The sequence below is a fragment of the Macadamia integrifolia genome, chromosome 8, assembly GCF_013358625.1.
Source record: "Macadamia integrifolia cultivar HAES 741 chromosome 8, SCU_Mint_v3, whole genome shotgun sequence".
Taxonomy (NCBI): domain Eukaryota; kingdom Viridiplantae; phylum Streptophyta; class Magnoliopsida; order Proteales; family Proteaceae; genus Macadamia; species Macadamia integrifolia.
The window spans coordinates 33,342,952-33,359,789 of NC_056564.1; the positions used below are offsets into that span (position 1 = coordinate 33,342,952).

At 40.6% G+C, this 16,838-nt stretch overlaps 1 protein-coding gene across 1 annotated transcript; it reads left to right on the top strand.

Annotated features, from left to right (window-relative positions):
• The first annotated feature begins 9,936 nt into the window (after positions 1 to 9,936).
• On the top strand, positions 9,937 to 14,521 carry LOC122086229 (putative pentatricopeptide repeat-containing protein At3g01580). Its single transcript, XM_042654965.1, has 3 exons — positions 9,937 to 12,381; positions 13,623 to 13,856; positions 13,928 to 14,521. The coding sequence occupies exon 1, from the start codon at positions 10,129 to 10,131 to the stop codon at positions 12,169 to 12,171; it is 2,043 nt and encodes a 680-aa protein (XP_042510899.1). The 5' UTR covers positions 9,937 to 10,128; the 3' UTR covers positions 12,172 to 12,381; positions 13,623 to 13,856; positions 13,928 to 14,521.
• The last annotated feature ends 2,317 nt before the right edge of the window (positions 14,522 to 16,838 follow it).

Below are 16,838 nucleotides of genomic sequence, written 5' to 3' on the forward strand. Positions count from 1 at the left end.
TTGTCTCAGGAGACCCTGAAGTGGTCAATACGTTGGCTAACATAGAGAAAGGGGAAGAGAAAAAAGATGAAGTCCGCCTCAGTGGATTTGAAAAAAAGGGGACTTGTGCGGTGCTCGCAAAAAGGGCAATCGAAAAAAGCATCTCAGTTGAATATGAAGCAACTTTGAGCCCTCCAGTGGGCCGGATGATGAAAAATTTTAAGGATGGACAGGGGTATATTTCTCCAAGAAAGGGCAAGAACAAAATATTGAAGATGACCAGAAAAATATCTACCACATACTACCCTACTCTTAATGGGTATTTTGTGAAGGAAGGAGAGGATTTCCCGTTCTATGGGAATGTTGAGCCGTGGTTCAATGAAATTGCCACCAAAATGCAATCGGGGTTTGAAGTGTTCTTCCAAGATGAGTTCAACTGGGTAACTCATGAGGTGGAATAGCTACAAGTCAAGGGAAATGATCAAGAAAGCTACATTACTGGGAAAATTGAAGTTGCGATGATTGAAAAAAGATCTTCTAGTAGCAATCCCACAACTTTGATCTGATCAAAGGAGCCACCAAGCCCTTGAATTCTTCTGAAGAAGGAGTGGGAGAAGAAGATAAAACTCACCTGGAGCCTACCTCTTCCCACTGATCTAAAAGTACACATCTGTACTCTCTTACAAGAACCTCGAGCTTAAGAGCTCCACGATCTCAAGTTGAGGCTGTTCAAAGAAAGAAGCATCTATGCTAAACAGAGAAGAGCCCAAAAAAATGATGGTTTGCATGTACTGTGCTAGAACCAATTGCAACGGGAAGGCCTGTGAAAGTGGTCAGAGGTGTGACCAAGGAGCAGGGATGGCCTCACTCAACAGGCTCATGAAGTTGGATTACATCGAGAAGGGTCTGAGCAGTCTCGATTGCCACTCACCTCTCAATAATTCGGCTTCAGAGATCATGAGATCAGATAAATTTAGTACAGCCCAATGAAGTAGCAAAGCAGGTACACTACAATGGCAAAGATAGTAGTAATTAGCATGGAGGGAGAAGAAGACGGCCCTTTGCCTCACTTACTCATTCACCAGTCTATTGAACCATTCCTGAACTGGATGAGCATTGGAGAGAACTTTAAGTTCGCCTATGCTATTGAGTCAACCAACCAAAGTACCACTAGCATCAAGTCGATTGTCGAGTCTATCGATGAACCTTAAGTTTACAATTTTGTCATCGAGTCTTCTATTTATGAGCCTGTTATTATCGTAGAGGAAAGTCAAGAGTCCATGTATGTTAGGTTTGTTACTCCTTCATTCATGAATGAAATTTCCTATTCCAAGTATGACTTGCCTCCTTTTTTCGATGATGATCTTAATGAATATCAAAACTTAATAAAACAATGCAAACCAAAGAAAGCCCAACCCATCCATGAGGATACCCGGGTTATTAATTTAGGAACCGACCAATGCCCTCGAGAGGTAAAAATTGGTAGCACCCTAGAAGATGAAGAAGTAGAACAAATGATCAGCCTCTTGAAGGAATTTGCTAAAGTCTTTGCCTGGTCATATGAAGATATGCCTGGAATCGACCCCAACATTGTACACCATCATTTTTTGACTTACCCTGGGGCAAGGCCCATCAAGCAGAAGCTCAGAAGGATACATCCTGAATGGAGTGAGAAGATTAGAGAAGACGTTATGAAGCAGTGGAACCCTGGTTTCTTACAAGTGGTGAAGTACCCCCGATGGTTGGCCAACATCGTACCAGTTTCAAAGAAAGATGGAAGGATACGTATGTGTGTGGATTTTTGAGACCTCAATAAAGTGAGCCTGGAAGTTGATTTCCTATTACCTCATATTGATTTATTGGTCGACAACACCGTAGGCCATGCCTTGCTATCATTTATGGATGGATTCTCAGGATACAATCAAGTGAGTATGCACTCAGAGGATCATGAAAAGACAACCTTCACTACTCCATGGGGTACTTATTATTATAAGGTCATGCCCTTCGGATTGAAGAATGCTGGGGCAACTTATCAAAGAGTAACTACAAATATTCTACATGATATGATACACAAGGATGTGGAGGTCTATGTGGATGATATGATTGTGAAGTTGAGAGATCGACCGGGGCACATTTCAGCGTTGCGACATTTCTTCAAAAGGATCAAGAAGTATCAACTGAGGTTGAACCCCCAAAAGTGTGTGTTTGGAGTAATAGCAGGAAATTTGTTGGGTTTCTTGGTGAGCTAAAGAGGCATCGAAGTCGACCCCATCAAGATCAAGGCAGTCCAAGAAATGCCAGCACCTTGCAAGGAGAAGCGGATACGAGGATTCTTGGGTCACATCCAGTACATCAGCAGGTTCATAGCCCAGCTGACTATGAACTGTGAGCTGATCTTCATGTTGCTAAAGAAGGATCAGCTGACAAAATGGAATGATCAATGCCAACAAGCTTTTGACAAGATAAAAGAATATCTTATGAACCCGCTAGTGTTGACAACGCTGGTGGAAGGAGAACCGCTCTTACTATACTTATCAGTTGGAGAAAGTTCCATGGGCTCTTTGCCAGCTCCGAAAGAAGCAGAGAAGGGGGCAGAGCATGCCATATACTACCTCAGCAAGAAATTCTTGGAATATGAGACATGGTACACATCTCTAGAGAGAACTTGTGTTGCATTAATTTGGGCCACCAAGAGGTTGCGACACTATATGATAGCATATCCGGTCAATTGATCTCAAGGATGGATCCAATCAAATACCTCTTCACGAAACCAGCTCTCACAGGAAGAATGCCTCAATGGCTGCTATTGTTATTAGAATTTGGCATCACTTATGTCGCTCAGAAAGCTATCAAGGGGTAGGCTATAGCCGATCATTTGGTTACCTACCCAATAGAAGATGGAAGAGCCTTAGATGATGCTTTTCTAGATGAAGAGATTTCAAAAATTGAAGAAGAAGATGCATCCAATGAATGGAAATTATTCTTTAATGGAGCAACCAATCAAAAGGGGTGTGGTGCAAGAATTTTGCTTGTCACTCCAGAAGGCCTTTACTTGCCTTCATCATTTTGCCTTGATTTCCCTTGTACCAGCAACATTGCTAAGTATGAAGCTTGTGCCTTGGGACTTGAGATATCCTTAACCATTAGAGTAAAAAGAATCAACGTGTATGGGGACTTAGCCATTGTTATATGTCAGACACAAGGAAAGTGGAAGACCAGAGATGAAAAGCTGTAGCCGTACCAAGAACATTTGGAAGAGGTAATTAGAAATTTTGAGAAAATCTCATTTGAATAATTCCAAAGATATAACAACCGGTTTGCTAATGCCCTTACAACCCTATCTTCAATGGTAGAACGCAATCCGATGGCCAAAATCCGACCATTCTTAGTGGAACAAAGAAGCAAGCCCATCTACCAAACTACGGTGAATTCTCTCAACATGGATGGTCGATCTTGGTTTGCTCACATTGTGGACTTCATCAGGGAAAGGAAATATCCAGTTGAAGCCACTAACAAAGAAAGGAAGTTTCTGAGGAGATATGATACCCAGTTTATCCTCCAATGAGATTTGTTGTACAAACGATCCTATGATGGAATATAGCTATTGTGTGTAGATGAAGAGCAAGCTCAAACAATCATGGAAGAAATTCATCAAGGCCTTTGCGGACCCCATATGAATGCAAAAATGTTAGCCAAGAAGATCCTCAGATTGGGATACTATTGGAATACAATGGGAGCAGATTGTGTCAACTATATCAAGAAATGCCACAAGTGTCAGATATTTATCAACATTATACATATCCCACCAACGGAACTGCACTCACTCAGTTCCCCCTAGCCATTCTCCACTTGGGGCATTGACATCATAGGAAAGATTAACCCTAAAGTATCCAACAAGCATGATTTCATCTTGGTGGCCATTGATTACTTCACCAAGCGGGAAGAAGCCCAATCATATGCAGTGCTCACTTCAGCCAAAGTAGCAAAGTTTATTTAAGAAAACATCATTAGCCGGTATGGAGTACCGCAAGAGTTGATATCAGATCAAGGATCCCATTTCTGGGGCAAGACTGATAAGATTTGCTCAAAGTTCAGCATCAAGAGGCATTGCTCTACCACCTACAGGCCATAGACCAATGGGGCAGTAGAAACAACCAACAAGAACATCAAGGTCATTCTCCAGAAGATGGCCGAAACACACAAGGATTGGGCAAACAAGTTACCACTTGCATTATGGGCATATCGAACTTCTGTGTTGTCCTCGACTGAGGTAGCTCCATTCTCCTTGGTAGACGGAGTCGAAGTAGTATTGCCAATAGAAATCCTAGTACCATCCCTTAGGATACTTTTGGATAGTCAGCTATTAGAAGGAAAATGGGTGAAGGCTAGGCATGATGAGCTCAACTTTCTTGATGAGAGGCGTATGAAGGCCATGGACAATCTAAGAAAGTATCAGCTAAGAATAGCAAGGGCTTTCAACAAGAATATGAAGCCCCAACACATAGAAGAGGGCGATCCTGTTCTTCGTGAACAAAGAGCCCCAATTCATGACCCCAGAGGAAAATTTAGGCCTAATAGGAATGGCCCGTTTACTGTCAAAGAGATTCTACCAGGCAAAGCAATGAAGGTCACATACCACAATGGTGAAGAAATACTAGGATTGGTCAACATGGATCAACTCAAGAGATATTATGTTTAATCGGGTGAATAGCCCGAACTATGCTAGATCTGATTCCCCCCAAGGGATACGTAGGCAACTTGACATGTGCAAGTGCAGTCTTAACCATCTCAAGGCAAAAAATTGGTTCCCAGATTAATAATCAAGGTACCTAAAAGATCATTATAGCTTGTGTCCCACAAAAATCACCATTTGGCATACATGACTATTAGGAATCTGTCATTGCCCTATGGTCCGTCACATCTCATCTAGAGTTTCATTTTCCCCAAGAATCGCCATTCGGCATATATGGCCATTAGGAACCTGCCATTCCCCTATGGTCCTCCCAGTACCTATCTAGAGTTTCATCTCTCCCCAAAAGGTCGCCACCCAGCGCTAGTAATCAAGGTCAGTTCATTCTCGACCCTTGATTAGTCAAGACTTTGATGTACAATGGTAAAAGTTTGGTTGTGTCAATAGTTGAAGGATGTCATCACATCTCTTCTTTGGTCGCCTTGGTTTCAGGAAAGGTCATGGACTCTCTAAATGAGACACTGAGGAAGTGGACGTTAAACATTGGCATCTCTACGCCAAACCTGCTGAAATCAGTGAATTTGTCTGTACTCAACTAGATCAGATGTATGGAATTGCACCATGGCTTACTCAAACAAGCACCTCAACATTAGGACGCTGATCTCCATGTATTTCAGTTTGGAACCGTTGAGATATGTCCAACTCCATAAGAATTGGTGGATTTTCATCCACCCCAAGAATTGTGTCCTCACATTGTAGCTAATTTTTCCTCCCTTTGGTAGGAGAATTGTACTCATGTAATCCATTTACTTTCACTTGGTAGTAAAGTATGGTGGCATTTGAATTTTCACATTCCTAATTGCCCTGATGGATGCTAGAGTTATGGAATTAATCATGTCTAAATAACCAAAATATAGAAAAGTTTATTAAAATTAAGAAATTCTTTATTACAAAAATGTCAAAGTACATAAAGAGAAGATAAAAAAAAAAAATGAACAAACATGGGGAGGGAAAAGAAAAATCCAAAAAGAAAGCACTGTATCTGTGTCTTGCAGGGAAAGAATCATTAAAGATTAACATCCTCTTTTGTACCATATTCAGAGCAATCCACGGTAAGCATTACTACATCAGCCCCAAGTGGCCAAATCTCATTACATCTGCCCCAAGTGGCCAAATCTCATTGCATCGGCCCCAAGTGGCCAAATCATCATTACACCGGCCCTAAGTAGGCCAACCTTGTTTGACTGGCCCTAGCGACCCGCAATCATTTGCACCGGTCCAAAGGAGTCCAGTTTCATTATACATCCAAACCAAGATCCAGATAGCCCAAATTGTTTCGAAAGACTCAGTCTGGAGACCAGATAGTCCAAATTGTTTTGAAAGACTCAGCCTAGAGACCAGATAGCCTAGATTATTTCGAAAGACTCAACCTGGAGACCAGATAGCCTAGATTGTTTTGAAAGACTCAGCCTGGAGACTAGATAGCCCAGACTGGTTCTAAAGACTCAACCTAGAGACCAAATCCCCCGAGACCGGTATATGGAAGCCCGGTCAAAGGAAACTAAGGTGAATTTGCAAAATCCCTTTTGCAGAGAGGGTTCAAACCTCTGCAAACAACATTTCTGGAACGGCATTGTCCAAACCAGATCAATCTCAAGTACTAACATCTTTTTCAGGAACAGTGTGAATCCCTATGAATGATGGCTCAATATCAACACTTTATAAGAATGGTGCAAATCCCTATAGGTAACAACTCTATTTGTTTGTGGGAATGGTGCAAATCCCTACAAACGGTAATCCAAGATTAGCAAATCAGGTATCATTCTAAACTATGAATAGTTAGAAAATATTACTTGATGCATTCTCAACTCTGTTGTTGTTGAGCAAGACGATGGCAGTATATGCTCTAGGTAACAAAATGTGGTCGTTCTTTTCTTTGCCCTTTGGCTATTGGCACTGACCTTGGTTAAAGAATGGCATTCTGTAGACACCCAATTTTGTCACCCTCCCCCGACAATGACAATATTTAGATGATGGACGTGAATCTTCACTTCTAGTTGATGAGATGCAATTGACTATGGTAGTCTCACCCTGACAGCCCCCAACTCTCCTGAAAACCCTAAAAACCCAATGCAGGAAGAAAGAGGGTCCAATTTTAAATTTTTATATACGAAGGAATCCAGTCAAAAGTGACCATATGAATGGATAGTACGATTCCAACAATATATGGTGCGTCAAAATCAGACTTACGAATCTCCAGTAATCATTCCCGAAAGTGGCCCCGCACACGCATGCACACCCCCGTGCATGCACGTGCATAACCCCGTGCACACCCGTGCACATACCCATATAACCTAGCCCATGCGTGCACATTCTCATGCACACACATGGGTGTCACCCATGCACACAACCCCCTAAGCCCGCCCATGCATGCACACACTCGGGCACCACCGATCCACGCACACGTGTAACACTGATGCATACAACCCTACACCTGTATACAACCCAACCCTAATTAACCCTAATTAGTCTAAACCAGCCTTGTTTAAATTCTGACCAACCCTAATCAAACACGATCAGCCCATTCCAGCACCGACGGACCCGACCTGGCACTGTACAGAGCCCTGCGGCTCTATGCAATGCAGGGCTTTGTAAAATGCCCTTTTTAGGGCTGTGCAGCCCTAGACAGACATGCCTGGTGCCCGGATTTTTCCCTGGCATATTTTTCCCTTGTTTTTTCCAAAAAATGGATTTTTGGACAAAAATATTATTTTTTGACACTCCCGTGTTTTCCCAGAAAATCATGCCGACAGTCGGGTTTTCTGTTAGAATCCCATTTTTGGAGAAAGATCCTTTATGGCACTCCCGCAAACTTTTTTCGGAACTTCTGTAGATTTTTTTACATTTTCGTATTTTCTAGAAAATATTCCTGACAGTCGGGTTTTCTGCTAAAATCCCAGTTTTCAAAAAATATCTTTCCCGAAATTCCTAGAAAATATTCCCGATAGTCGGGTTTTTTGCTAAAATCCCAGTTTTTGTGAAAAGATTCTATTTGTAAGAAAATATCTTCTTCACTTTCAAAAGCATGAAAATATCTTCACTTCCCATCACACTTTGAATTATACCATTGGACAATAAGGAGTGCTACCTCCTATTATCCTCTGGGTAAAGAATGTGTGTGCTCATCCCATTGGTTTGCGAGAAAATATCTTCACTTTCCATCACACTTTGAATTATACCATTGGACAATAGGGAGAGCTACTTCCTATTATCCTCTGGGTAAAGAATGTCTGTCCTCACCCTATTGGTTTGGAAGAAAATATCTTCTCACCTTTTTGGGTGAAGAAGGAATCTATTCAAACTTCAAAATAAACCAGTGGGCGATAGGGATAGTGCCCTTCTATTATCCTCTGGGGTAAAGATGTATACCCTCACCTCATTGGTTGGAAAAAACTATAAATACCCCCTCCTGGAAAAACCACCAAAGCCTCCTTAAGAGCATTCTTGTAGAGAAGCTCTGCCGTCTCTCCTCCTCCCCTCCCCCTTTGAGTTTCTTCGGGTCTACAGAGCGATCTTCGTCAAGATCCGAAATCTTGTTTGGATCTTCGAAGTGTTCTTCAGGATTTTGAAGATCTTCAATCCAAGTTTTTAGTTCAATCATTTTTTTGCCAACAATTGTATGTTTTTAGCTTCCCTCCTTTAAGTGTTATTGATTTTTACTAAAAGTAGAAATCCCTCACCCTTGAGGTTCTTTGGGTTTACGAAAAGATCTTTGTCAAGACCCGGAGTTCTATTCGGATCTTCAAAGTATTTTTCCGGGTGTGGGGATCTTCAATCCATTTTTTAGGTCAATCTATTTTTTGCCAAAAATAGCCGTTCTTAGAGGAAGCTTTGCCCGAGTGCCCCTGGAATCTTTCCAAAACTAGTCATTCCCAGCGGAAGCTCTGTCGGAGTACCACCTCAGCCTAGCCCTCTCATACCTCATCCCTTGCAAAAGCTTTGTCGGAGTGCCACTAGAATCTCTTTTCGGAAGTAGCTAACCCTAGTGGAATCTCTGTCAAAATCTCGACTCGACTTTTCCATAAGTAGCTTGTCTCTAGCGGAAGCTCTGCCGAAGTACCAACCTAACTTTTTCAAAAGTAGCTCATCCCTAGCAGAAGCTCTACCAAAGTGTCACCTCATCAAAACCCGGAAGTAGCTCATCCCTAGTGAAAGCTCTGCCGAAGTCAATAGCCCAAAAGTAACAATCCTAAGCCGGACCTCCACCCGCAGATTACCACAATCAACATCTCCCGAAATCGGAAGTTGGAGTTCAAGACCATCTTCCCTCGAGCCAGAAGAATCCATGAGAAAAGTCAGTATCAATCAGGGGCCCCCCCCTCTTGACCCAAAACAGGGGTCAAATTCAGGTATAATCTCTCTCCTCATTAAGCATAATGTAAATATCTAATTAACCTTGTTTTAGTGTACATAAATAGTTGTTTTTATTCAATGTACATATGCTTGATAATTTAGCCATGCATGCGGAATAGGAATAATTGTGGAAAATGTTCGTTCTTAACCATCTAGTAAGAAGATCGGTTGAACAGGGTAGATTGGGTGGCTAACACTTTCCCAATTCTACAACCTAAATCTTACCCTAAATCTCTAGACCAGACCAACTTTCGGGCCATTTTCTCAAGAATTGGGCTTGCTCTTAGGTCCTATGCCCACAATCATAGGTGGCGACAACACACCCTTTTTGTATGATCCCAATCCCCCGTATTGGACTATCATCAAACCCCGTCTTTATGACGAACCCGGTACACCTGCAAATTAGGCCTCCACGTATTTTCGAGCGGTAATATGGTAGTGCGGGGCCTGTAAAAGCACACACAATACTTTCCTTATCCACCCGAAAGGATATCAGGAGAGAGAAGAGAAGGCCTGAATCCGACAGAGACACCTTCCCCTGAACGGTGGATGAGAGATCCGGATCCGAGGCCTGCTACCCTCACACTTACTACAGGTTATAAATGGAAAATTTCATTGTGGTTCAAACATGAAAACAATCGGATCTAAAACTATACTTGCCCGATAATAAAAAACCGAAATAAACTAAAACCATAGCAGACCAAAACAAAAACCAAAACCAAAACCTACTATAAACCCAAGTTCCTTGAATGGTTTCAAACCCTAAAACAAACGGACCTAAACTAGCACTTGTCCGATATTGAAAATCGAAATAAACTAAAACCATATGGTACTTGTCCGATATTCAAAATCGAAATAAACTAAAACCATATCGGATCAAAATCAAAACCAATCGAAAACCCAAGTTCCTTAGATGGTCATTTGGTTTTGGTCTCCCTCATTCTTAGACCGAAACTAACCGAACGGATTTTAAAAATCAATAAAAATAGGAGGCTTTTGAAACGCTTCCTCATCTGATGACTCTGATCTCGTAAAACATTCATCTTATGTCTCCTCAGAACGTTCCCCAACTGATGGTTGGTTGCTGGGGACTCATTTCATCTATGTTTAAAGCATGTGAGGACGTGAAGTATGTCGCACGGCTACACGCTTATATCCTGAAGAGCGGTCTCATCTGTGACAGCTTCTTTGCTACAAAGCTTAGCTCTTCTTATATAAAAAACTTCTCTCTCAGAAGTGCCCGGAAATTGTTCGACGAAACGACTCATCCAAATGTCTATTTATGGAACTCCATCCTCAGAGGCTACTTCAGAGAAAAGCAGTGGAAAACTACCATCCATCTCTTCCATCAAATGTTATCTTCGACCACTGTTACTGCTACTGGAGATGCAAAAGCCGACAACTTTACTATATCCATTGCCCTGCAGGCCTGCACTGAATTATCAGCCATTCAGATGGGCAGAGCAATTCATGGGTTAGTCAACAAGCGTGAAAAGATTGGTTCGGACATGTTTGTCGGTTCTGCATTGATTGAATTTTATGTAAATCATGGAGGAATGGATGATGCTTTACGGGTATTTAACAACTTTCCTCAACCGGATGTTGTTCTATGGACTTCTATGGTTACTGGTTACCAGAAGAATGGTAATGCAGAAATGGCGGTGTCGTTCTTCTCCCGGATGGTAGTGATGGAAGGTGTCAGTCCTGATCCTGTTACTCTTGTTAGTGTTGTGTCTGCTGGTGCTCAAATGCTGAATATTGAAGTTGGGAGATGTGTTCATGGTTTTACGATCAAGATGGGATTTAGCGCTCACTTATGTTTGGTTAATTCCATTTTGAATTTATATGCAAAGACATGTTCTGTCAATAATGCAAGGAATTTGTTTATGAAGATGCCCCAAAAAGATGTGATTTCGTGGAGTACTATGATTGCCTGTTATGCTCAGAATGCTGAGGCCACTGATGCCTTAGATCTTTTCAATGAGATGATTGAGAAGGGATTTGAACCCAATTCAGTCACTGTGGTTGGTGCTTTACAAGCATGTGAATCAGCTTGTGATTTAAAAGTAGGTAGGAAGATCCATGAGATTGCTATTCAGAAAGGTTTTGAGTTAGAAGTTTCTGTTTCGACTGCTCTAATTGACATGTACATGAACTGTTCGTGCCTTGAAGAAGCAGTTTATCTGTTCAAAAGGATGCCCAAAAAGGATGTCGTGTCTTGGGCTGCTTTAATAGGTGGATTTGCTCAAAATGGGCTGGCAAACAAATCTATAGGGACCTTCTGCACTATGTTACGCAGCGAAACTCGGCCAGATGCAGTTACTGTGGTGAAGCTTCTCACGGCTTCATCAGAATTAGGGAATCTTCATCAAGCTCTATGTCTCCATGGTTTCTTGGTTAGTAGTGGATTTGATGATCGAGTTTTTGTTGGGGCCGCACTCATAAAATTGTATTCTAGATGTGGTAGCATAGATGATGCTATCAGGGTTTTTGAGGGGATGAGTGAAAGGGATGTCATTGTTTGGAGTTCAATGATCGCAGGCTATGGAATTCATGGTCTAGGAAGGGAAGCCCTTGAAAAATTTGATCAGTTGATTGAGACCACATTGCTTAGGCCCAACAGTGTGACTTTCCTCTCAGTGTTGTTTGCATGTAGTCATTCTGGTTTGGTGGGAGAAGGGATTAAGATCTTCTATAAAATGGTGCATGAGTACAGGATCAACCCCAGTTTAGAGCATTACAGTGTCATGGTCGATCTTCTTGGCCGCTCTGGGAAATTAGAAAAGGCCCTACAGCTCATTGATCAGATGCCAGAGCCAGCTGGGCCCCATGTGTGGGGAGCCTTGCTTGGCGCTTGTAGGCTTCACCACAATGTCAAGATAGGGCAGATTGCAGCTAAGAGTCTCCTCCAGCTAGATCCTGATCATGCTGGATATTATGTGTTATTATGTAATATATACGCTGAGGATGAGAAATGGCATAATGCAGCTGCCATTAGAACTCTGATAAAGGAAAAAGGGTTGAAAAAGATGACTGGCTATAGTTCCATTGACATTGGAAGGGAGCCGCAAGATTTCTTAGCTGTCTGATCAGATATGCATTTTGCTTTCCGAGTCAGAATGTGAAAATGAGACGGCAGGGATTTTTTTCCGATCTAGATCTTTTGCTGCATGGTTCAGATGACTTTTCATGGCATGATGTTTGGAATTCACATTTTGCAATTATTTAAAAGCAGGGGCTGACGTAGATAACTTCCTATGAAGTTCCGAAGCTGAATTGGCCTTGGATTCATGGTTCAGGTAAGGCCAGATTGTTCCTTCATTTAATGTAAGTGACTGTTTCAATTGGCAGAAAACTCAAAATAGATATAGTCAGCTAAATGCTCATATATTGCAAGATTACTCCCCCCCACCCCTCACCCACCACCCCCTCCCTCTCTCCCCCCCCCCCCCCAAAAAAAGAAAAAAAAAAAAATCTTGCCAATCCCATATTTGACCAAACACTCGATCCATGTAGCCTCCTCCTGTGAATTCTCATGTTAAGTGTTTTGCTACGTTGGGCTGGTTGCTTCTGTCCTTGAAACTGTAAATGTAGTGACCCAAAAGCCTAACCACCCTTGGTCAAATTAGGTAAAGTAATTCCTACTAGGTTTAGGACAAAAGTACTATACAGCCACAGTGAAATATATTATCAGAAACTTGATTTCAAATAGAGTAAGGTAATGAAACCCTCAATAAGGACAAAATATTTCAACAGAATCTTAGAAAACTTATCTGAACTTCTGAGTTGTGTAACTTAAAGGGAACTGGTTAGTTTGGTCAGGAATTCAAGTCGAGTGGTCCAAGTAGTCCACTCTTCCTTGTGGAATTAAAAAGAATAAGTTTTCTCTAGATTATGGGGTGTGATTGGATCAAAAGGGTTTTGTGATCGGAATTTAGTAGCTGGATAATTGATGTATGATGAAACTAATTAGCAAGATAATTGATGTATAATGAAACTAACATAATGGATTTGATGTAGAGAAGCTAGAGTGGATAAATTGATAACTCCAGTTGGAATTTCAAAGTATTCTCTAAATAAAAGAAACGGATCAAAATTTTGCGAAAACTGGGATTTCAATGCATTCGATCTGGTGTATGAACTGAAAAGAAAGAAAACTCTGAACAATAAAATTAATAAATTGAATTGCACGATCCCATCAAAACATTGAACTATGAACTAGCAAGAATCTAAAAATAAAAATGATAACTTTGACTGGGCGTTACCGAAATTAAATCTTTATTTTTCAATTTATACTAAAAAACCTATTATCTATCCAATCTCAATCTAATATTGATTGAATGTCTGAGCTTGTTACCCCATACCCAATTTTTTATTTCCATTCTCTCTCTATCGAGTATGAACACAAGTTTCGATGACTCCTCGAAATGATTGAAGTTTTTCTTGGCTAGATTATTTGTCACTGCATATTTACAATATAGACGCTGTGATCAGTTGGACCTTTGATTAATTAACATCTCTTTTTTTGATTGACCTCTAGGAAGTGAGCTCCGCTTGAAAAGCGAAGTGAGCCTATCAGAGAAAGCCGTTGCACACATGACACGGGCATCTGTTTTTCAGCCAGATAAAAAACATACCATCACAAAGAACACCGCAGGAACAAGGCCAAGTCCAAAAAAGGACCTATGGTTCCGCTTTGAACCTGATATCAGTTGTATGGATAAGCATCAGTTGTATGTAGGCTGGGATCTAAACCCTCAAGAAACAATGTCAGGTAACACCTTAAAACCTGGAAAATGAATTATGGAAAACAAATCGAGTTCTGATAGAGATTGGTTTGGACAGGACTGTGTTTGGAAGAAAAGGGGAAACAAGAGAAGACGAAACTGGTAGGCAATTGAGAGGAAGGGGAGAAGGAGGAAGAAGAGGGGAGGAACAGGGAATGGCTTTCTCTGCAACTCCTCTCTAATATTCTTAAGCCAAAGAAGGAAAAGAAGATCTGAAGAGGAAGTTGTTGTGGTGTACCTGGTCTTTGATGAATTGCAGCTCTAAGTCACACTCTTCCTTATTGTTTGAAGTTTGAGCAAGCCAAACAGGGAAGAAAGAAAAAGGGAAAATTCCCTAAAAGGGATGCTTTTGGGGAAACTTGCAGTCCAGCAGATCCTCTTTTATTTCTTTTCACTTATTACATATGCTTAGTACCATTTGATTTTGATGGAGAATGTTCTGGTACACTACCGGATTTTTCTGTTCTTCAATGATGGGGATGTCTGCATTGGTATAGTAGTCCATACAACTTCGTGCAAATTATTGATCTTTCTGCTTTCACTCATGATTAGTTTATCTAGGATCTTGAGCATTTATGTGGTTTTTATCAGTACACTCACAGAATACCAAATTTTTTATTGCAAGATCTAATATGTTGGGACTGTTTTATCGGAACTATATCACATGTATGTTAGGATTATATGGAAACAGGATTAGTAGAGTATTCATGGTGAGTTCTTTTTTAGTCTGTGGGTTTTGGGGTAGGGGAGTTTTATAACTTGGCTCTTGAATTTGCTAAAGATTAATTAATGGTTTTGGAACTTGCAGCTGTGAATGTTTTAGAGGAGAATAAAGATTCTTATTCATATATGTGGTCAGAATTTATTATTTGCATAACATCCATGTTTTATTTTCATATAAAAAGATATCTTTTCATTAGTGCTTTCTCATTTGAGTTTATTTGGTTTTTATAAATCTGCCATTTTTCTTGAAGGCATTTTATCTTTCATATCATCCTTTTGGCTACTACTTTGTATGGAAAAATTATTTATGATGGAATATTCAGATAAGAGATCATGAAAGCATTTATATGGATAGGTGAAACTAAATTAGAAATATTTTTTCTCTAAATATTAAAAAAAAAAAATCAATTCTTGTTTCTCTATCTGCAATGTTCAACCTTTTCTTTTTCTTCTTATCAAATTGGATTTGATGTAGAGAGTTTCTAACAGAGGTGCTTAAGAAGAAGACAGTAGATGTTAAGAGTAATTGAAGGCATCAGTTCCTAGGGGTGTCAACCGGTCGGGCCGGTCTGGTTTCGGTCAGACTTAATCGGGCTTGAAGACTTTCAAAGGCTGCACTGTATCCACCCATTTAACTAATCGGGCTTAGTTATTGAGGGCATGGTACACTTTATATTCAATCAGTTGGCCTCGGGCTATAATCGGGCTACCTTAATCGGGCTTTAGTCGGGCCCTAACTGGGCTACGGACATGTTTAATGTTAAACGGGCTTTAACTGGTTTTTAAACAAGCCTTCTTTAAAATGTGCTCTTATATTCCAATCCACTCATGCAAGCCCAAAAAAATGACAATAAATCAATAAATGATACTAAATATAACCATTATTTAAAATGTGAACATGTCTTTACTTTTTAGTTTTTACTCTTTAATTTGGGGGGTAAAATAGGTGTTCTACAATCATTAAAGGGTCGGGCCAGGCCGGTGCACAATAGGTCGGTCTCGGTCGGGTGTTATTTGGTCGGTCTCGGCCGGGCATTCGACGGTCCAAATAGAAAAATCGAGACCGACCGTTTGTAAATGGGCCAGGATCAAGCCCAACACGTTTAATAAATGGTCAGGGCCGGGCCGGTCTATAAATGGTCAGGCCCGGTCGGTTTAGTTGTGTCAGGCCACAAATTGACACCCCTATCAGTTCCTATCACATTTATTTTTTATATTTAACCACAGCAATATAGGTATTTTCTTGAGTTCCTCTTGCTGCATTTCTCAATTTATTTAACTAAAGCCTTTTGTTTTATACTCTTATTTTATACTGCTCTTAAGTTTGCTACTATGATCTTAATAATCTGCAGTTTCTTTTCTTTCTTCGACTGTGATCTTCCAACTCAAAGAAGGGGCAAACAGATGATTGTACTGTCAACATTTTATCTGTAGAAGAGGCCCAGTAACCAGGAGACTATTGGATGTTAGCCATGGTTCTCTAAGAGTGCAGCAAAACAGGGAAGGGTTGACAAATGGCATTTTATTCTGAGGAAAAAACTGAGGATTACTTTTTCAAGGTAGTTTTAATTGGTGATTCAGCTGTTGGAAAGTCAAACTTGCTTGCAAGATATGCCAGAAATGAGTTCTACCCAAACTCGAAATCAACCTTGGGGTTGAATTCTAAACACAGAAAATGGACATTGATAGGAAGGAGGATAAGGCACAAATCTGGGACATGGCAGGTCAGGAGCGCTTCAGGGTTGTGTTGTCTGCATATTACAGAGGAGTGGTTGGAGCTCTCTTGGTGTATGACATCAATAGAACCCAGACATTTGATAGCATTAGTCGTTGGCTTAATGAATTGCACAGTAAGAACTATTTCTTAACATTATAACACACTTGTTTTATTCCTTGATGCCTCTAGTTATGTGTCACACCCTGCCTCAAATTGGCTAAGGTATGCGGCACTGGATACCCACATCTAGTCAACCTAACCCTCCAAGATCACAGATGCAGTATCTTAATTTCACAAATGCCATCAAAACCACAATTAAAATCAGAGTACGCTTATAAAATCATACAAATAACACTGGTGATATACTAAAATGATAAATTACATTATACAATTTCCATGTCTAAAAGCAACTGTAATCTACAATATTACTTACTACACACCTCATGAATATATACATCAAAAGAAATATATGATATGATAGAAGTGATGTCCATCAACAGCCTGGTGTCTCGTAAACACAAGCCTCACA